Source organism: Polyodon spathula, chromosome 1, assembly GCF_017654505.1.
Source record: "Polyodon spathula isolate WHYD16114869_AA chromosome 1, ASM1765450v1, whole genome shotgun sequence".
Lineage (NCBI taxonomy): Eukaryota > Metazoa > Chordata > Actinopteri > Acipenseriformes > Polyodontidae > Polyodon > Polyodon spathula.
In genome coordinates this window covers 100834832-100856277 of record NC_054534.1, presented here as the reverse complement: position 1 = coordinate 100856277, position 21446 = coordinate 100834832, and the positions used below count along the sequence as shown (strand labels likewise).

The 21446-nt window shown below is 39.1% G+C and overlaps 2 protein-coding genes across 6 annotated transcripts in view; one reads left to right on the top strand and one right to left on the bottom strand.

Annotated features, from left to right (window-relative positions):
- The window catches only part of LOC121325305 (protein Jade-1-like), a 33950-nt gene extending 27129 nt beyond the window's left edge, over positions 1–6821 (top strand). For all 3 annotated transcript variants that reach the window (XM_041267751.1, XM_041267746.1, XM_041267742.1), the window contains exons 10-11: positions 1572–1686; positions 4657–6821. In XM_041267751.1, the coding sequence (XP_041123685.1) occupies positions 1572–1686; positions 4657–5579 (1038 nt within the window). In that variant the 3' untranslated portion in view covers positions 5580–6821. The remainder of the gene's footprint in view (positions 1–1571; positions 1687–4656) is intronic.
- Positions 6822–6906: 85 nt separating this feature from the next.
- The window catches only part of sclt1 (sodium channel and clathrin linker 1), a 28647-nt gene continuing 14107 nt past the window's right edge, over positions 6907–21446 (bottom strand). For all 3 annotated transcript variants that reach the window (XM_041267766.1, XM_041267759.1, XM_041267775.1), the window contains exons 15-22: positions 19778–19849; positions 19515–19589; positions 18933–19078; positions 18451–18643; positions 18002–18198; positions 14553–14631; positions 13649–13744; positions 6907–8829 (exon numbers count right to left, since the gene is read on the bottom strand). In XM_041267766.1, the coding sequence (XP_041123700.1) occupies positions 8767–8829; positions 13649–13744; positions 14553–14631; positions 18002–18198; positions 18451–18643; positions 18933–19078; positions 19515–19589; positions 19778–19849 (921 nt within the window). In that variant the 3' untranslated portion in view covers positions 6907–8766. The remainder of the gene's footprint in view (positions 8830–13648; positions 13745–14552; positions 14632–18001; positions 18199–18450; positions 18644–18932; positions 19079–19514; positions 19590–19777; positions 19850–21446) is intronic.

The window sequence follows — 21446 nt, the reverse complement described above, 5'->3', positions numbered from 1 at the left end:
CCCAAAGCAAGGGGATTTCAGTCTGAAGCCCAAGTCGGTTAAAAGTCTGAAATGTGTATAACACGGTGTTAGAACACTGGCCTAAGTATAAAAGTGTCTTTGTTAGATGTTCTCTGAGTTAACTAGCATGTTACCTAATTAACATTTTGTCACCAATTATTGTTAACAGGTGAGGGTCCGTGATTACTATAAATCTAGGTAGCATAGGCACAAGTTTGTCATTCCTGAATGTAAGGGAGCAGAAAATGGCAAAATACGCTCACTTAAGCAAAGAAAAAAGTCTGTAATTACTTTAAGAAATGAAGGTCAATCTTTAAGACAAATTGCAAGCACTTTGCAAGTGTCTGTAACTGCTGTGGCCAAGACCATCAAACGATTTGAAGAAACTGGCACTCGTGAGGGCCGAACAAGGTCAGGCAGGCCAAGGGTGACCTCAGAATCGGAGAACAAGTTCATTCGAGTCACAAGTCTGTGAAACAGGCGAGTAACTGCCCCCGAAATACAAGCTCAGCTAAATGCTACTAGAGGTACAGATGTTTCAACATCAACTGTTCAGAGGAGATTGCGTGAAGCTGGACTAACTGGAAGTATTGCTGCAGAGAAACCATTGTTAAGAGTGCAGAATAAGAGGAAGAGACTTGCCTGGGCCAGAAAACACAGAAACTGGACGTTTGAGGAGTGGAAGTCGGTTTTATGGACGGATGAGTCAAAATTTAAAATATTTGGGTCCAACCGCCGAGTATTTGTAAGACGCAGAGAGGGTGAGCGCAGGAGTTCTGCATGTGTGGTTCCCACTGTCAAGCATGGAGGAGTCGGTGTCATGGTCTGGGGTTGCTTTGCTGGTGACAGAGTTGGTGATCTTTACCAAGTCCATGGCAAGCTCAACCAGCATGGCTATCATAGCATACTTCAGAGGCATGCCATTCCATCAGGATTACAGCTAGTTAGGCAGTCCTTCATTCTTCAGCAAGATGACCAGAAACACACCTCAAAGTTGTGCAAGAAATATCTGGCGACGAAGGAAAGTGAAGGACAACTCAATCTAATGACCTGGTCTGACCAGTCTTCAGACCTCGATCCCATAGAACCTGTATGGGATGAACTGGACAGAACAGTCAAAGCAAAGCTACCCACAAGTGCCCTACATTTCTGGGAATTGCTGCAGAAGAGCTGGGAAGACATGTCGGGTGATTTCCTGCTGAAACTTGTTAACCAAATGCCTCGTGTTGTTATTAAGGCATAGGGTGGCTATTTTGAGGAATCCAAGATTGAGACAATTTTCAATTTTCTTGAACATTGCTTTGATACTCTGTTTTTGTTTTGTATATTGTATCATGTGTTTTCATTTTCAAGTATTTACAGAAACGTATACGAAGTAAAACATTTTCAATTATGAGAAAAACCTAGTTTCCAGCAAGTGTACTCAAACTTCTGACTGGTACTGTGTGTGTGTGTGTGTCTAATATATATATAGTATGTATGTAAAAAAGTAATAATAAATAAAAATCTTCCTTTAACCAGCAAGATAAATGTTGTCAAGAGTAAAACTTGTTTTGTTTTTTCTGTTTTAGGTTCGAAATCTCACGTACATGGTGACGAGAAGAGAAAAGATGAAGAGATCTGTGTGCAGAGTACAGGAGCAGCTCTTCCACCATCACATTAAACTGCTGGAGGAGCAGCTTGCAGGTAGGCGGGCTTGGACTTAGTGATGGGAACTGGGATAGGACTGCAGGTCTTGGCTGAGAACACTTACTGTTGAGTTGGTTCTGGACAGGTTTGGGGTTAATTCCTTTTTCAGTTTCAATTGCAATTCTATTTCCAGCTCCTTTTTTAAAATCAATTCCAATTCCTATTCTCTTTTAATCAGTTCCAGTACATTGATCAAAATTGCAATTACAGTATTGTTAAAATGAGCTGCTTACAGTGGCGACAAATTACTTCAGTTGAAGTCACTGTTAGTCAATGAAATTGTCTTCAAATGAAAGCAGCTGAACAATCACAACAAATAACAGGTCTCTAAAATATGAATTCCATTGAAGGAAGTATAGACAAAGAAGAGATGTACTGCCTTTTACTGGACTAAATAAACACTAATCAATCGCATGCCTTCAAGACATCAAAGGTCTCTCTCTGGTTATAGTAGGAAAAGAGAGACATCCGCTTCTCATCTATTACTTCGAAGGTATTGGAATTGGGAATTGCTTTTAAAAAGGAATTGGAAATAGAACTGGAATCCACTCTGGGTGCGGTCAACATAATATGCCTGTGCCCTAAGCGATCAGAGCATGTTAACTTTCTCTCCCTGTCGGAATGCAAAGGTGGATTGAAGGCCTCCAATTCAACTGAAATGCTTTTAGGGAGAAAAGCAGGATTAGTGCGGAGATTAACCGTAGCCTCCGCAAAACAAACAGGCTTTTGCTGTTGAATGCTTGCCTTTCACCAACCCGCTGAGCGGAGGTAATAGCAAGCAGGAAAGCTGTCTTTTAATGATAGGAATTTCAGCTCTGCTGGATGTAGGGGCTCAAGTGGCGGTTTTGTAAGCGCTTGTAGCACTACATTAAGTCGCCAGCGAGAGACAAGATCCTTCCTAGATCTCTGAGCACCCTTCAGAAACTGTCCTGCCAGAAAGAGATTGCTGTCAGGTTGACATCATGCGTGGAGGGAGATTTCCCTTCGTCAAAAGGTGCTATTGCAGTATAGCTGCCACGGGGCAAGTTGTGGAGTGACTGACACCAGGTTTGGAATACACCCAATTTGTAACCATATTGGGAGCATGTAGACTCTGCTCTGGCATTCTGAAGGGTCTCCATGACCGTTGGATCTGGATGCCACAGAGTCCTCCGCGTCTGGCTCAGCAGGTCGCGACAGGGCTGGCATCTTTCACTGCTGACTGAACAGGAAATGTGCCATGTTCTCCTAGGCCACTTTGGGGCTACTAAGAGCAGCTGCACAAGAGCTGCAGTCTTTAACTGCTCCCTCTGTATGCTCCCTTCCCAGGCAGAGGATGCACCCGTCATGCTTGTGCTCTATTGCAGTGTTTCTCTTGCAACCAGCACAAAGATGAAAGCCAGGCACGGTGCAAGGTTGAAAACTTTTCAGCCGTGCAATGCATGTGCACGAGAACAGACAGTAAGCCGACTGGTGCTGAAAACTGTTGTGTACACAGAAAATGGAGCACTGGTACAGATTTTAGTACTGACTGGTACCAGAGCACTGACTGGTACTGACTAGGTCACTGGTACAGGCTCTGGTACCAACCAGGTGAGTGGTACAGGCTCTGGTACTGACCCTGGTACATAAACAGAACTCGAAATAGCACACAAAACAAACCCGTTTCCACATATAAATTACACCAACACAATCACCGTGCTACAGGTTTGTTTTTAAAAGAAAACAGTAAAGAAATGAAAAAGGAAAGCATTCTTTCGAAAAAACTATCCAGTGTAGATTGCTCCTCATGCCCGTGGCCTGGTTGCAGTTTGTGTTAAGATGACGGACAGGCAAAGATTGCATTCGTCATGCATGATTTGTACTACAATAGGTCATCTTTGAATTAGCGTTATCTTTGAATTAGGGTTATCTTTGAATTAGTCAACCATGGTCTTTGTTTTCACTGAGAGAATAACACACTGGAGAAAGTTCAGTGTCAGTCAATACTGAGATCGTTGTATCTGGGTTGATCCTCTATGTGATCGTTCTAATGGGCTAATTTGCATTGAAAAAAATTGGTTCTTGCTGTTGGGATTCTTAAACGGGTGTTCATTATAAGAAGGATTCGTTATAGTGAAGTTAGCCTGTATCTGTGTATCGGATTCTGCCAACGTCAACGCCCCAGGGGTGTAAAGTTGATATTAAGGAAAAAGCTGGGGAGGAGCGTTGACTGAAATAACAAGCAATATTAATGTAATGTTTTTAACATTAGCTAGATAGAGTATGTTTAGAATTAGGCATGTTTTAAAATCCAAAAGTCACAGCACAGTTACGTTAAAGAATCAAGAATGCAGTTAACATTTATTCAGTGGTGAAATAAAGGGTCTGCATAAGTCCACTGTAGGCATTCAGTACATGTATTCATTAAATTAGCAAAGTGCTCCCCCAGTCCTTTCTCCACATCAGTATGTAAGAATCTAAAACATGCTATATTAAAAACAGGAATCACTCCTTAATAGCTGTCATCTTTCAGTATGCCTGGGAGGATATTGTAAACCTCTGGTTCACACGACATCTAAACGAACCGAGGGCACTTAAACTGCATTGTGAACACAAATGGACTCAGTCCTGAAAAAAAAATGGAAAAGGACCAAAAAAACAGACAAACTCGGTCCCTTTGCTCACAGATAAGTGTGAACAGCAAGCACATTGATACATTGTTTCAAACTAAAAGAACCAGACCGAGTCTGTTTAAAAATTGACCCAGTGTGAAAGCAGCCTTAGTCTATTTTTAGGTTTTACTATTAAGTTACAGCTCTGTTTGTTTGATGGTATGGGCTTTTTTTAGTCGGTAAAAATGATTACTACTGTACTACTTTTATTTCTTTATTTTAAAGTTCACATACAGTACATAGTTATTAACAACATAAGAATACAACAAAGATTTGTAAAGTCAAGCTAAAACAGTAAACATTTTTTCAATTTTTATTTCTGTTCCAATTTTAGGTGTTCCATCATCGGGCTATTTGGGAGACGCTTTCCTCTTCAAATGGCTCGCTCCTCCTCTGGAAGATACAAAGAAGCAAGCTCTTAAAAGCTTTTATTTCGGCCAGCTTCCGGGACATTTTGCAGGAAAGCCCTGGCCCGTTAAAGAGTCTCACAAGGGAGAGAAAGGCAAAGCCTCAAGAGACGTCAGGATAGGAACGTTGCGGAAGCAGCAATCAAACTCGGCTAACAACTACGCCGACAAACCAGACACCAGCAGCGACAGTAGCAGCAAAAAGGAGCAGGAACCTCAGGGCAGGCTGCCCAAGGCCGGGGCGAAACCAGCTCACAATGAAGACCAAACTAATGTTCTGCTGTCATTGGAGCACAGAAAAGGAGAACGTGGCCTACGCAGTGAGAACAAACGTGGGCTGCGACAGCGAGCCTCCAAGCCCAGCCAGAAGCCTCAGAGACCCATAGAGGAGACAGCACTGAAGCAATCCGACCTCAAGAGGGCACCATCCCGTCGCTTGTCTGGGGATGCAGTGCCTAAATGCAATGGCTCTCTGAAGAAAGCCAACTGCAACCAAACCACCGCTCCAGTGCCTACCTCCCCGCCCAGCCCCATAAAAAACTGGGGAGGCTTCAGAATCCCAAAGAAAGGGGAGAGGCTCCAGCACGTTGAGGAGCAGCCAGAGGCCTGCCAGAGGAAATTGCCCACTGAGGACTTGAGCCTGGGCAGGGATTCCTCTAAAGGTAGAACCAAGGCTCGACTGAAGAAAGAGACTGAAAGCGATGGATACACCCCAGACGCTGAGCCCAGTGACTCGGAGACGGATGCAAAAGACAAAAAGTGTCGGCAGCCGCAGCGACTCAGTGCGAGCGCATCCCTTAACAGGAGGTACAGGACAGACATCATCCGGAGGAGCATCATGGCTTCTTGAGGGATGGAGTTGGTTACAATTTTTTTTCTTCTCAGAAAATGTATCTTGTAGTATGCTTAAAAGATTCCATCACCATGCTGGTACTTTAAGAATAATGGGCTTTGAAGTGCTTTGAGATGAGTAAACAAAGTCCAGGTTGCTTTTTTGGCTTTTTGTTAAACTGAAGGTATTGAATAGGGACCTGATTGAAACACATGCAACCCCCTCCAATTCAGAGAAACACTACATTACTTTTCTTTGAAAGTGAAGTTTGAAAGCTTGATAGACCAATTGCGATGAAACTACTGGGTCTGTGGGCCATAGCACTGTCTTTTTTAAAGTGGTCTATTTTTGTTAAAGAAAAAAAGCTGCACAAATTTTATTTAAAAAAAAAAAAAAAAAAAAAAAATTGAAAAATGAATGACAATATGGTAAATGATTATCATTATGCACTGCAGCACCCAATTATGTTGATTTTTGTCAACTTTGGTAGTTGCTTCCATGGCATTGTTTGCCACGTTTTTGTTTGTGGAAAGTGATCGTTATATTGAAGCTTAATTTTAGCCACTTTTTCAACCGTAAGTAAAGTCTTATTTAATTTTTTTTCTTTTTTTTTTAAAGGGAGGTGGGGTGTAATCCTTGTTATTATCCCTGTCTTTTCTGCAGAGGTCTATTTCACTACGGAGATACCTGCTAGGAGGGCTATGACTAAAGCAGCAATCGGTACCAGCCTAGCTATCCCCTTCTAGAGGGTATAGAAAGATCTGCACTAATGTCTAGGGTCTCCAGGGCAGATCTGAGAGAAACTCACTGAAACTAAGCTATTACTTGGAACATATTTGTTAGTACAATAATAACGAATATATTTAAAAGGAAAACATAACTCCTGATCCACTGCAAACAATTCAACACGCAATTTGTAACACACACAGTAGTTTCCATTTTTTCTGGAAAGACTAAGCAGAGGCTTAAAAAGGCAGTGTGGAGTATTTTAATAAATAACGCAGTGAAATGTTCACTTAGGAGGGACAGGACAGCTGAATCATTTGCTCCTGGTAGTTAATTGTGACCCTTTTGTGATATGTACAATACGTTTTATTCATATAGTTTGAGCTCTTGCCAAATGTGGGGACGGCAGTCCCCTACAGCCCCTCTAGTAAAACATATTTTGCGATTTATCTACAATAAGCAATAATAATATATTGGGCTGACAGCAATAAAAAGGGTAACCTTTTTTTGAGAAAATGAATAAAGTGTTACATTAACAATAAACCTTTTTAAAAGTTTTTTGAATCTCAATGTCAGGAAAGAAGATATGCATTTGGAGACACAAGCAGTCTGTATTGGTGTCTTTCGTATTCTAATGCATATGAAAAGTAGTGTGTTGTGTTTTTTTTTTTTTTCCCCAATTTGCTCAGCAGTTGCAAAAAAAGTTTAAAACAAAATATAAAGTTAAAATCATCATTGCTTCTCTGCACATGCAAAAATGTATGTTTCTTTAATTTACATTCAAGTGTCTAGCTGATAGCCATATTTTCCCCCATAGTCTTGATTTATAAACATAGCAACTAGTTGTCTGTGTGAGATGCTTATGAATGCACATAATTGTGATGACTGAGATGTGCACTGATGCTGTATTTTCAGTGTCATACCTTATTTGATCATGATACAATAGATCAATGTGCAAGCGGAAATCCTTTAAATAATTCGGTTGATATGAACACATTCAAACTGCTTTACAAAGTCGTCGTAGTTTAAGCGAATTGAGCTTCTGTAAAAATTGCTTTGGCATGCCTAAAAGGAAGAAATGTAATTAAAGGAATATGTGTTGTACATTGACTTGCTGTAGCTGTGCATACTCTGCAATTTACAGTGAACCCTTGTACAGACAAGCCTCTCACTCTGCCTAGATTTGTATCCAAGTTCAGTATGCACATAGATGCATGATACATAAACAGGGCAGGAAAAAAAAAAAAGATTTATACATAGAAAATTATTTTATATGACTTGGCCCTTTGCTGTATTTATTTATTTTTGTCTTTTTGAAAGTATTTATAAAAGCAGTCAAGGACAACAGTATTTTTGTTTATGAATGTAAATAAAGAGGAATTGTACTTTTTTGTCTGTTTGTGAATAAACTGCTGTACATTTTGCAATATATAAAGCTTGTCATGGTTTTTGTAGATTCCCAACTGGTAGCTTTTTCTGTACTGGGAATTTGCGTTTGAGGGGAGGAGTGGGGGTTGTCTGCTGTACATATGTCTTCATAAAATCTTTATTGGAGCACTATTGGTTATGCTTTGAATTATGTTCTATTTTGGGTTCAACTAGTTTGCAAACTGCTGTTACACCAATGGACTTTTTAGGTTAGCTGTCAGTAATTTAGGATGCAAGTTTACATTGTAGCACAAAATGTGTGCCAGTAAACTCACCTTAAACAAAAGGCACTTCTCATAAATGGCTGCATAATATTATGGATTAATAATTTAGAAAATACAGAACAGTTAGTATCTGAGATGTTTCAACCAACAGCAGTTAAATAGTCACTGTCAGTTTGTGTACATAAAAGGATAAAACGTCTGTTTTGAGGAGCATTACTTTCTAACTCAATTGCGGTCATGGATTTGTTACACATTCCAAATAGCAAAATTACATTTCAAATGATTTAAAAAAAAATAAAAAATAAAAAATAAAATAAATTGTCATGCTCATTAGGTAACCTCTTATCTGAGCACACTAGAGAATTCTACCAGCCCACAGTCCTAACTGGGGCTGACTAGTCCCTACCCAAACCAGTTTGATTTCGGTCCACAGCCAATTTCAAAGCAATTTCTCAGCGAGTGATGGAAATGTGCCATTAGTTCTAAAATTGAACTTGCATTTAAATAATTTTAAAATATTACAAGAGAAATGAATGTGTCTTCTCCTATAAGAGTAAGTGATGTTTGCTGATCCCTGTTAAGAGTACAGTACCTTAAAGAAAAAAAAAACACACACACACACAAAATATTACACATCCTCACCATCCAACAATACTTCCTCCCTGGTGATTTGATTTTATTGAATTATAATTTCAAATGTTAAATTGAATATTACATCTTATTGTTTCACACCAGTTCCTTATCTGATACACATGTTTTTGTATAGTTACATGTGTGTCAGTGTACACGGTGGCACTGAAATCCACAGTTGGCAATATTTTCTTTGTTCACACAGTCTCCAGATCCATGATGGAGGGTGGTGGTCTTCTCTGTGATGTTATTTTACTGAGCTGCAATGACAAAACAAGCATGTTTTACAAATCACAGGTTTGGCCACAGCATTGTGGAAAACTACCTAGTAACCGTGCACAATGTGTTCATAACAGATCTTTACAGTAAAGTGTAATAATGATCTGTTTTCAGCAAGGTGTGCCTCTGAAACTGCATGTTATTTGCTACAACCAACTAACAAGCCTATTATTACTAATCTGTTAGACTTCAAGATTAAAAATATATCTAAAAATGTTTTTTGTTATATTTTCTTGTTTAGTATCTTTGATTTCTCACCAGTGTGAAACTTTGCAGTCTTTTTGTAATTCTGGTATGACTATCACACGGCACATCTTACTGCAGCTTGTGTCCAGCAGTTGTGGGTGGTACTTTAACTTTATTAGGGCAACTGATGAGAATGTTGACTCGCACAACCCAGCATTTTCACACACACGACTTGAGCAAGGAGAGTGACATGAAGAGCAAGAAAATTGCCAGACATGTATTTCGTACATGCTATCTTTTCATTGCAGTACTGACACATACATATTGAAACACATGGTAGGGAATTGTATTTTATTTTGTTTGCTTTTCGTGTCACTTGCCTGGGCTCTCAAGCAGCGTACGTGTAAATCCACCTTTACACAGAAGCAGATAATCAAAAAGCAGTAACCAAGCAAGTAAACGCACGCACACACTGCTTTTTGTCTTACTATTTTACCAATAAAAACATAAAAGGTGGTCCAAGTACACATGCATAAGGCATGCGAATAAGAGTACTGAGCTCACAGCCCTAACGACAGTGTCTATTAAATCAGTAATGCAATTCAGCACAGGTTGCTTGTGGTTAATGTAGTGGACAACAGTGACTTAAAACATAAATAGTAAGTGACCATTACTAAGATGAGTAAGACATGCTGAATTAAATCATTGTGTGCGTCTGGGACCCAATTAGTCCAGTATGGAAGTATTATAACCCCAAAACAGATTTCCTCCTTTATCTCTACCTGCCTCTCGGCCATCTCCTCCTGGATGCACTTGCATCACCTCAAACTCAACCTCTTCAAATCAGACCTCCTTTTCTTCCCCCACGCCAGTGATCTCTATCTCGATTAATCTTGAATCCACCAAGCAGCACATCTCTACTCTGGTACACTCCTGTCTCCTCTTCCTCAACAACATATGCAGAATTCACCCCTTCCTCACCAACTACTCCACACAGCTCCTAGTTCAGGCCCTGGTACTGTCCTGTCTTGATTATTGCAACTCCCTCTTGGCCGGACTCCCTGCCTCTGCTATCTGTCCGCTCCAGCTCATCCAAAACTCTGCTGCCCGTCTGACAGTATTATTGCGAGTCTCCATCTTCTTGGCATTAGGGCAACTCTAATGTAAATGTGGGTTTTTTTAGTACCGAAGCAACGACCTTTAAAAAGAGCTACTTGGTACAAAATGAGACATTGTAACTACATTATTCTTATTGAATTCACTCTGTATATTGTTTTCAGAAGTTATAAACATCCCTAATGCCAAAATAGAGCAAACATTTCTTGCTACACAGGACTGTAAACATTAAGCCTTACTTACCCTGCAACACAGTTCATAGTACAGAAGTAAGAAATGACACGTAAAACAAACATGGTATTTATCCACAGCAGGAGCACTGTTGTGATAACTTCTTTTGCTCTAGTTCGGACACACCTCAATCTTACCATATTGTAGCGATCTCGGTTCCTGCAGACAGGCAGATCACACAGGGAGAGGCAATCCACACACAGGCAGAGTGCGGGTGCGAACCCGAGACGTCTTGCACTACAGCATAGCACCGATACCGCTGTACAAAAGAGCCGACTCCTTTGCAAGCACAGGTGTAAGTGGCAAGGCCCCCACCAAAAACTAATTACAGGGTTTTGCAGGGGTCTAAATCCTGCACATCCTGGACCTAAATACGTGCCTTAATAGGGACCCAAAATTAAAAATAAGTGTCTAACGTTGTTCATTTTTTTATGATTTTAGCCATCGAGATTTAAAGAGCAAGTAAAAATTACTTGTATCGATGAAAAGTAATTACAAATTAATGTATTTCTATTAGAATTTTAAAACCACAAACTTGTCTCAGCACACAGTCAATTTCAAAGTATGTAAAGTCCACATATTTAAGCAAAGTGGTGAAAGAAAGGCAAAACTAGACACCACTGAAACAGAATTATATTTTAGGCACAAAATTAAACAAACAATGTCACATTATACAGATACCATAATACCAAGTGAGACAGAAGAGAAAATGTGAAGCAATTTTTAAATTAAAAGATAAGCAGTATTTTCAGCAGTAAATTTGAATACAGAAAAGGTAAGCCATAAGCTGTATTTTGTTTTCTATTTATTCATGCATTCCATTTTCTTTTGCATTCTACACACAAAAAAAAAAAAAAACAAGACACCTTAAGTTTAAAAAAATATTCATGGAACCAACCAGTCCTTACATTTATTTTTAGTCTTCAAAGTATCGGTGTTTAGAATTAAGAAATCTTTTCCGAACATTCCGTGTTTACACCTTTTCCTTAAATCATGTGCAATATATGAAAGTTTAATTTCGAAAAAACGAGTCGGAACGCGCTTTCTGTCAGATTTTCATGCATAAATTAAAATAGACACTACCCACTGACCGCCCACGAGACAGAACAAAATCGGAAGAAAAAGGGAGCCAAATCAATCAACAAATTGTGGATGGAAAGCAAAAACCTGCAAACCAACTTTGAAGAAGGAATCAACTGCAAGGTTAAATATATTATAAAGGTGATGGTCACCGAATTGTAAATATTCAGGATTTGCTGTTTGAGTATAAAAATAAGCCTTTTTCTTCTTTCTGTAACTTGCAAACATTTTTTGGGTGTTCTTTCGCTAAAAAAAATAATTTCCTCTCACCTCCTTAATTTTATTCGTACCGCAGAGCTTCTAGACAACAGCCACTGCTTGCAAGCTGACTGACAAGCAACAGTGGGTGTGTTAAATAACTGAACCCCCCCAGTCAGAGCAGCTCAGAAAGAACCCACAACAGCTCAGTTCCGCTTTAGATTTACCGCAGACCATCATGGTGGTGCCTTATTACCACTGAGCCTATGGACAAACACAGACGTTCATGGGAAATGGGACATAGACGGGACAAATACCCAAAAGCGGGACAAAAGTAACATTTACACACCCGTGGGGACACCAGGACATGCTCCCTAAAAAGGGGACTGCCCGGGAAAAATCGGGACGGTTGGTAGCTTTATGTATTGGCATTTACTTGAACCACGTAGCTTGAGTAAGTAAAAGTCCAGTATATAAATATCAAGTTATAGGTATATGAAATGGAAAAACATGCAAACTACTTCAAATGGAAGAGTAATGTTGAAACAGAAAATCACTTTGATGTAGAAACTGCACATAAATGTTTTATTAACGTAGATTATACTCTATTTAAGACTGTCAATGTAATACTGTTGTAGCTCAATTTTTGCCAGAACATGTTGCCACGAGACACTCAGATCGATGAGCCAACTATACAGCTGCTGAGTGCATAGGAGTAAAAAGTTTCAAAGTGAAAGCAAAATGCAGTGTTAACCCATTCATTAATGCTACATTTTTATACTGTATCTATGTCTGCACCGTGCCTTTTAGCACCCTAAAAGGGCCTGGACACACCAGCGCATCTTTACCTATCCTGGGTTAAAAAAACAAAAAACACAGTACTTTATATCAAGCATTACATTTAGCACAAAAATACCCTCCATCCCCCCACTGTTGCTCTTACCTATAATATACAAAATAAATGATGGCTGTGTTTTGGGAAGACATGGAAAGTGTGACATTAACAGAAGAGGAGGAAGAGGATCGTACTATACATACATTTCCATTTGACTTTAACTTCTTAAATGGAATTTACATAGTCTTCTAAATATAATGAACTCAAGTACCATCCCTATTTAAACAGACAGATAATAACAGTATGTGCTTATGCGTATATGTACGTGGGTGTTTGTGTGTGTGTGTTTTGTGGGTGTGCTTTTTATCTGAATTTTGTGTCTAAACTGTCAATAATTAGTTTTATTTGTATTTTTTTTTTTTTTATTTAGTCGTTGACAATTATTTTTATTATTTACTCCCAATTTTGATATTTATTTTTTGTTTAATAAAGACTGAATCAGCAAAACAAAGTACTTAAAAAAATAAAATAATCAACAGTCATATTCATTAATTGTGCAATGTGAATATTGTTTCCTGAATTAATTGTATATGCTAGGTTTCAGATCAATCTTCTAAGTCAATGCATAAGACATTTTACAATGCTAAAACTTATTGCAGGGAACCTCAGTTCCCGCAGGCAGGCGCATCACACAGGGCGAGGCAATCTACACACAAGTGGAGGGTGGGCGCGAACCTGGGACCTCTCACACCTACCAGCCCTGCTGCTGCCTTCCCCCGTGCATGCTACACTCTCCCCTGCCAGCCTCAAGTCCGCCCCAGACTTGCTCACCAGGCTACAGTCCGACGAGCGCGTGCCGGGGTACCTGCATCCCACTTCTCACACCAATGCAGCGAACCTCAGTTCCCGCAGGCAGGCGCATCACAGAGGGCGAGTCAATCCACACACAGGCGGAGGGCGGGCAAGAACCCGGGACCTCTCGCACTAAAGCATAGCACGAAATGCTTTCAGAGGAGGAATGTTTTACTTGACTTGCATATGTAATTAATTGTGGAGATTGCCGCTATTAGGCGGCTCATCTGGCAAAGTAGACGCTATTTTAGTAGGCCGCTGGCTGGAAATGAGAAAGCTGCATACTACCCATTAACTGGTACCTGTTGGGAAGCTGTGGATGCTCTCTGTTCTGCTTGCAAGAGGCGCTTTTGTAGTCTGCTGGCTTTCTCCTGATATTCAGCTGTTAGTTTTTCATACTTTAAAAAAATAAAACAAAACTTTTGTAGAATAATTACACCACAAATACAAGTATAAATAATACACAAATGAGGCCAATACACTTTCTGGACCACTGCACACTATATGGAACAACTGCCTTGTTAAACCAGAATGAACCTAATAATGTACATTCATGTCAGGAGGACTGACCACATTCTAAAAGCTTTACAAAACACCCACAAAGACTGTCTGACAGCTCTATGCAGTTATGTACAGCAACTGTAAAAAACAGCTACAGTACTTGTTCCATCAATAGATAATAGAACTGGTCCAACTAAACTTAAAACTAAAATGTAATAATTTTTTTACCCCGGTTTTCTCCACAATTTAGTATGCCCAATTAGTATCTGTATCTGCAACCCCCCTGCCGACTCGGATATATTTCACAATGCGGCTCCACAACGAGGCCGCCAGACTTATAGTGCCGGAGGACAACACAGATCTGGCAGCTCCACTGCAGAACCACAGGTGCCCTATCGGCCACAGAGGTTGCTGATGCGCAGTGAGCTGTGGATTCCCCTGATGACCTAAGCCCTAACTACCCGGGCGGCGCACAGCCAATTATGCGCCACTCCCTAGGAACTCCTGGTCATGGTCGGCTCTGACATAGCCTGGATTTGAACCTGCGATCTCCAAGCTACAGGGCACATCCTACACTCTACACAGAGCACCTTTACTGGATGCGCCACTCGGGAGACCCTAAAATATAATACTTGCTATATTTTAAAAAAATGTCACAAGATGTTTAAGATGTTACAAATGATCCTTTGAGAGGGCAAAGTTTACCTCCAAAATATTTTCATGTTCTGTTTGGAGCTGCACAACCAGTTCCTGGGAGCGTTGCTTTTGCCGACTCAATTCACTCCTGAAAACAAGCAGAGAGAGGTTCTTAAAAATGTATCCTTTTAACCTCGAACAGTAGTTTTACACAATACTAATACACATACTGATACATTGAATTTTTTTTTATTATTATTTTCAACTTAAAATGTTAAATATGAATGTTTTTTGGTTGCCTAAAATAATAATAAATAAATAAATAAATAAATAAATAAAATAACTCAGACCTGTGACTAGGGAGCTTCTTGAATTGCAAAACACACATTTGAATAGTTTAAAACAGCAATAATATTATTAATACAAACCACTAATGCACTGCATTATTTCCTCATGGTTATGTGTGCAAGACCGTCAATAGCTAAGTGACTGTTAATACCCAGAATTCGGGGCTGTGCTGCTGAGGGAAATGAAAGTATTAGGCAATGTTATTATTTTTTTAAACATTTTCTTTATATAATATATGCATGCACACTATACAGAATGTGGTGGTTTTCCTCTTGGCCCTCACATTTCACGTAATTTGGAAATGAGATCATGAATCGGCCATCTGAAAAGGCAAATGTTTTTATTTAAACCAGCTGCGCAGGTATGTGTTTCTTTCAAGACTAAATATTTATCTGGCTAAATTTAACCTGTGGCTGAGTTTGCATCTCCACATCAGCTTCCAGGCACTGACAGGCATGGTGCACTTGGACATACAACATGTTTTTTTTTTGTTTTTAAAGTTAAAGGGCTATGAAAGGACCTTTTAGTTCAGAAAATGCAGCTCTATACAGGTTTAACCTTCCCTCTCACCATACTGTTCATATTTGCTGGTTTGTTAAACTAGTTCTGTACATTCTTTTAAGCTTTCACTACTCACTCTTTACAGTGCAGATCCAAGATCCAAGGTTATGTACTGAATATTAAAAAGCAAACAATACCCGTTTATATGGCTGATCCATTTGTTTTAACTTGATTGTATACTTGTGTACTTAAGGAAGCATCCTAGTGCCAATTAAGATAATAATAACAATAATAATAAGTTGTAAGTAAGGAAGTTAGTATCTCCGCGTAGTTACTTATTTTTATTTTTTAATTGGCACTAGGACGCTTCCATATGTACTTCTTCCCGAAAATGCTGGAAAGGAAGCAAAACACATTTTGTACTGCCCAAAATTATTCAGATTACAACATTGCACTTAAATTTGTGCAGCGAATTTCCCGAAGGTCTTAACAGAGTTGATGTATCAGTGACAAAAGGAAAAACATGAATCCACAGTGAAACAGGTATTGGTACCATTTCAATTTTCCCTCAGAAAGCATGTGTAAATGAAGAAACAAGCAGCACAGGGTTAATAACTTAACTCCAAGTTCAGAGACCGTAGACTAACAACAAATGTTAAACAATCAATTCTTTCTAATATTTTTAAACGGTTAATTCAATTCACTCCTGGGGCTACGTTGACTCACAGAATACATGCTTTTCATTGGCTTCGGTGCATAGTGTAAAGCTACAAATGCATTCACAGCAGGGTTTGGACATGTGGGCAGCACCCAAGGCCAAACTTTAACCCACACTGCACTACAGCCCAGAGGACACGGACACACCCACACACACACACACACACACACACACACACACACACACAGCTCTTCTGAACACATTACTACTATGAAATGAAAATATCTAGTCAAAACTGACACATGAAAAAATAAAAAAATAAAATCAAAGCAATTGTGAGTATGTTGAAAATGCTACTGAAAGAACATGCACAACACAGCAAGCAGCAACTGTAAGTAATGTAATGTGGGGTCTGCAACATCTGAATCACTTAAAAAATGATGAAGACATTCCCAGTGCTTCATTTTAATATATTAAAGCTAATTTTTACTGAATATTTTAGGGTAAAATATGTTGCTACACATCCATTCAATTGAGCAGGTATTATGAAACATTGCATTCATCTTTTTTTTTTTTTAACGTTTGAGAGGTGAATTGAAGAAGTGCACAGGTTACAATCCAAGTAGTTTAAAAAAAAAAAAAAAATAATAAAAAATTAAAAACCTCTAAAAATGGGTAAATGGTGAACTTTAATATATTTAAAAAATTTGCATGAAATTGTTAAATGCACAGTGTAGCTCAATACAAATAAACATTCAATTATAAACCGAATCTCTTGCAATGGTCAGTAAATCAAGTGATGCTGAAGTTCACTGTGTAGCGCCCCTGCTGGCTGACCCCTGCCCTTTCTCACACAGCCGCAACGTTTACCCCTATATTTGTATTATTTCTGATTCCATGAGTGTGTATGCACGCATGTCCCAGACAGTCAACTCAAACTGGGCAAGGTAGGGTGCAAGAGACTTTGCATTATACTATTAGGCCATGTCCACACTACTTAACCAATCAAGAACCGTATTCAAAAATGTTTTAAAGCGTCCACACTGAAATACTGTTTTATGTTTAGTCAGGCTTCATGCGTACAAACACTATTAAAATAGTCCGGTTACAGTTCCCAGCAGAGCAATGCACTGTGGGATATGATAGGACTATCCCACCATGCACTGGATTTTATGTTTACAACCCAGCAAATACGGAGCCCCTGCCCGTGGAGGCTTTCTTAAAAACTCAAAAGGTACATTTTTATGGAAGGCCATCTGGGTCAAAAACATGACATTTAACACTTTTCAAATATTTAGTATGTTCTAATTTGACTTTAGGACATGTTGTAATTCCAATTACACATACCAATATGGCCAATCAGATGAAAATGAAAAGAGAACCAATTAAAATTTAAGGAAAATAGAATGTGCAATAAAATGATCCAATTAAAGTCACCTTACATCTGCCATTCGTGGCCAGTTCATGGTGGTATATGGACTTGGCACTGGGTAATGTCTAGTGAAAGATGGATAAACCCGGATCCTCCGAGATGAGCATCAACCAGCGGCTTCAGAGCTTTAGAAATCACTTTAATTCTGTGGTAATCCCACTGGAACTAATATGTAATTTTAAACAAGTGTTGAAAGATCTGACATTGAACCTAATATTAGCTCTGAGCATACAGTGAGGTTCTCAAACCATATTACCTGATATAATCTATTTTAGGACTGGACTCGAGACTACTCCCTGAGGTGGCCTCAAGTCCTGTTCAGCAGTACGGCATTAAACGCTGCGTGGTGTAGATTCTAATGCTATTAAGCACTTTCAGACTTGATTAAAAGCATCTAATATGGTTTAAAGGCATAGCGTGGACAGCGTCTCATTGTCTACCTTTGGGCAGAACACTCTTGGGGGTTATACAGGTTATTTATCCTGCAGCACTTAAAGCACTAACCAACCACCTTTGATTATTATAAAAGCACAGTTGCATTTTGATCATTTAGTTTATCGACTTATTAGAAGCACTTACTTCAGGTTGTTTAATTGCACCTCAAAGGCTTCTGTCAACTTCCGGGCCTCCTCCTTCCAGCGCTTGGTGGTTTTCTGCTGAGCCATCAGCAAGCGGTTCAGTTCGTTTGTCGATTTGCGGCTGCTGTCCTCTAGCTCCCTCACGCGTGCTTCCAGACTGCACTCCTTCATTGAATGATCATGCTCCATTGCCAAGACCTAAAAAATAATAATCAAAAATAAAAAGTAAATCATTGGTAATGAAATAAGACAATGTAGGTGAATCCGGGACTGGCACATTCAGGAGGTGCCTATGTGATGACAAGCAATTTCACCATTGATCCAAAGTAAGAATTTGGTTAAGCAGACAATAGTATTAGTGTTCAGGGGACAGAAAAGAATAAACTTCACAATAACCTTAAACCTATAAAATAAACAACAAATCTTAGTTGACTGTGCTGCTCTTTGTACCTGTTGCTTTGCCTTCCTCTGCACCTCAAGGCTGGACTTTCTCAACTCCTCCATTTCCTTGCGAAGCCGATCGTTCTCCTGCAGAAGCCTCAACCTCTCCTCGCTGACAGTGTCACAGTCCCCTCGGATCACCTCCACAGTGCCCTGCAACTTCCCAATGGTCTCCTGACAGCGAGACATCTCCTCCTCAGAGCTAATGCATAAAACAAATCGTTTACCACCCCATACTTGACTACATGCAGGTCTTTTCATATCTAAACAGCAAATGCGTTTTACATATCAGTTCAAGAAAAATCGGAGCAACAACAACACACAAGTGCAGGATTTTTTACTTTTAAATAATACAATTATACACCAAAAGATGAATGTTCCAAGTACTGAAGCTTATTTAAAAAGGATCTGCTTGTTGTATTACACCTGAAGATATTGAAAGTGAACTGACAGGTTGTGCTGTAGTTTATATTGTATGTGAATATACTAACATCATCTCTAATTTTCTGATTTTGTTCTGCATTGCCTGCAGAGTTATTTGCAGATCATCTTTGGCACGTTCAGCATTGAGACATCTCTGGTGGAGCTCATCCATCTTTCTGTAATCTGCCTCAGTGCCTCGGCCCTCGCGATACATCTAGGACGAGGATTCAAAAGATTTCTTTTAGGGGAATTCTTACCACAAATTTCTTTCACAAAGACAGCCCAATGATGCCTGCAGTATTACGCAATAAAGTTTATTCAGAGTGGTTTTCATACTCATTAGAGGTTTACACGATGCTTTTCAATTCAATGTTTATGTGCAAGCTATTAGATTCAGGTGCATTTAAGCACAGATTTGCACACGTTCTACAGTTCACTTTGGAGTATTCATATAACTTTGCTTGCATGACAGAATTGCTGATTGTATGTGATTTAGATTTTAAGTTTTAGAAGGGAGATTAAAACAAAGTAAATCAAAAGCTGTTTTTACTCTGCTCAATTACTGTGTACATTTATTGTGGCTTAGAGTAGTTATTAAATAGGCTTTAGCTTCCAGGGTAGACTGTATGATCACACTTTTCAAGCTTCACCTTTTCAAGTTCCTCTTCCACAGCTCGTTTCTCCCGAATTGCTCTTTCAATCTGTCCTTCCTTGTTGCCACATTCCTGAGTGGGCACATAAATATATATAGCTGAGAAATTATTTGTCATTGTGTAAACAAACAAAAACAAAGCATGCTGGTTCTTTTTAAATGAAAGTATTGCTTGGATTAATATATAGTGTACTGCTGGCTACAAAATTCATGGTATCAAACTACTTGGGGGTGCGGGGGCGGTCCATGATTAATACATACCAGTTGCAAAGCAGAAAGTTCTTCTGCCAATCTGTAGATTTGCACATTACATTGCTTTCTTACATTTTCAACCTAAAAAAGCAGGTAGAAAATGGATTATACACCAAAAAATATTAAATATAATAAATATTTCTGTTTGTAGGTTGGCATTTTCAATTAGGCCCGTTGCCAAAAAGGCGATACAGCACACACCAGCTAAACGGGACATGCTTAAGCGGGACAACCACTTTAACGAGACTCTTTAATGGGAACCTCGATTCCCTCTATTAAAAAATGTGCAAGTCAACTTCGCTTTGTGGGCATGATAAAGAAAACAAAATTTCGCTTTAGTGGGACAATTGCCGTGCTTTTCACCAGTGTTGTGCTTTGCCTGTACACTGAAAGGTGAACAGTTTCAGCAGTTTCAGTATAAAAATGTCTCCACGGATAAACAAACTGTCACTTGCTGACAGGGTAAAGGTTATGGAACCTCTGCAGAACCCCATATCGTATCTGTCCTCTGTTGATGCTCAATTTCACATCTCCAAAAGCCAGGCAGGGAGGAGAAGCAAAAACAGAGATGCTATTGTGAGTGAGTGGCGATCAAACGCAAACCCCAAAATGAAAAGGAAATGCAAGGGGATAGACAGCAATGTAGAGGACACACTCTGCGTTTGGTTTCAGCAGGCTGTTGTCAAAGGTGCGCATATATCAGGGCCAATGCTAAAATCAAAAGCTTGGGACTTTACTGTACAGAATGTAAATGTGTTCAGTAAACAATTACGCACTGAAGTAAGATTTAATTAGAAATCAATGTTTTTTTTTTTTAGCTTTAAATACTTTAAAGACTTCATGTTGTTTAACTGCACTTCTCTTTAGCGAGGCTGATTTGTTAGATATTAAGCTTGAACCGTAATACATTTTGTATAAATGGTAATTTACAAGGTTTTTCTCGCTTTTCCTTTTTGTAACATCCGTTCTGTTCTAACTATTGTTCACTGGTCACGCAACAGTCCAAAACTAAACGTAAAGGTGCAGTCCTCCAAATCAACTTGAACATTTCAGTACATTAACATGGCATCCAAGCAAATCCGCTTCATTAAAATCAAATAAAAATGTTTACGGTTTTCAGTCTGTTTTCTGGGGTACACCGTTCACAGTACTGTAGTTATTTGTTCATTTTGAAATAAAAGCAACTTATTGGATCTTTTTGGTAAGAAACTATATCTGCACAATAACTGTAGATAAAGCATTCCGTACTGGAAGCCACACGGTTATTATTATTAATGGATCACAGCGTTATCATGGGAATAAACCAACAGGATGATGGTTATGTTGATTTCTTTCTTGAGAAGAATAGTCGCCGCAGTTATTATTCTTATTGAGGCGTACGTGCCGCTAATGCAAAGCTTGTCTTAACACTGTCTTTATTACACCGGCCAGAGACCAGTGCTTACAACTGCATTGTCATATTTTCTACATTTTCTTTAAATTAATAAGTCAATACCCAGGTAGTAAAAAGAGACCTGACGCCTTAGCAATTCTGGCATGTAACTGGTTAAAACCTCATGTTTGCATGTTATTTTTCATTTTATGCAGGCTATGCAGCAATTTGATGTTTTATTATAAAGCTGAATCTCTAACTTAGAACTTTCAAAAGAACAATTAGAAATGATAGAAATTACTTTCT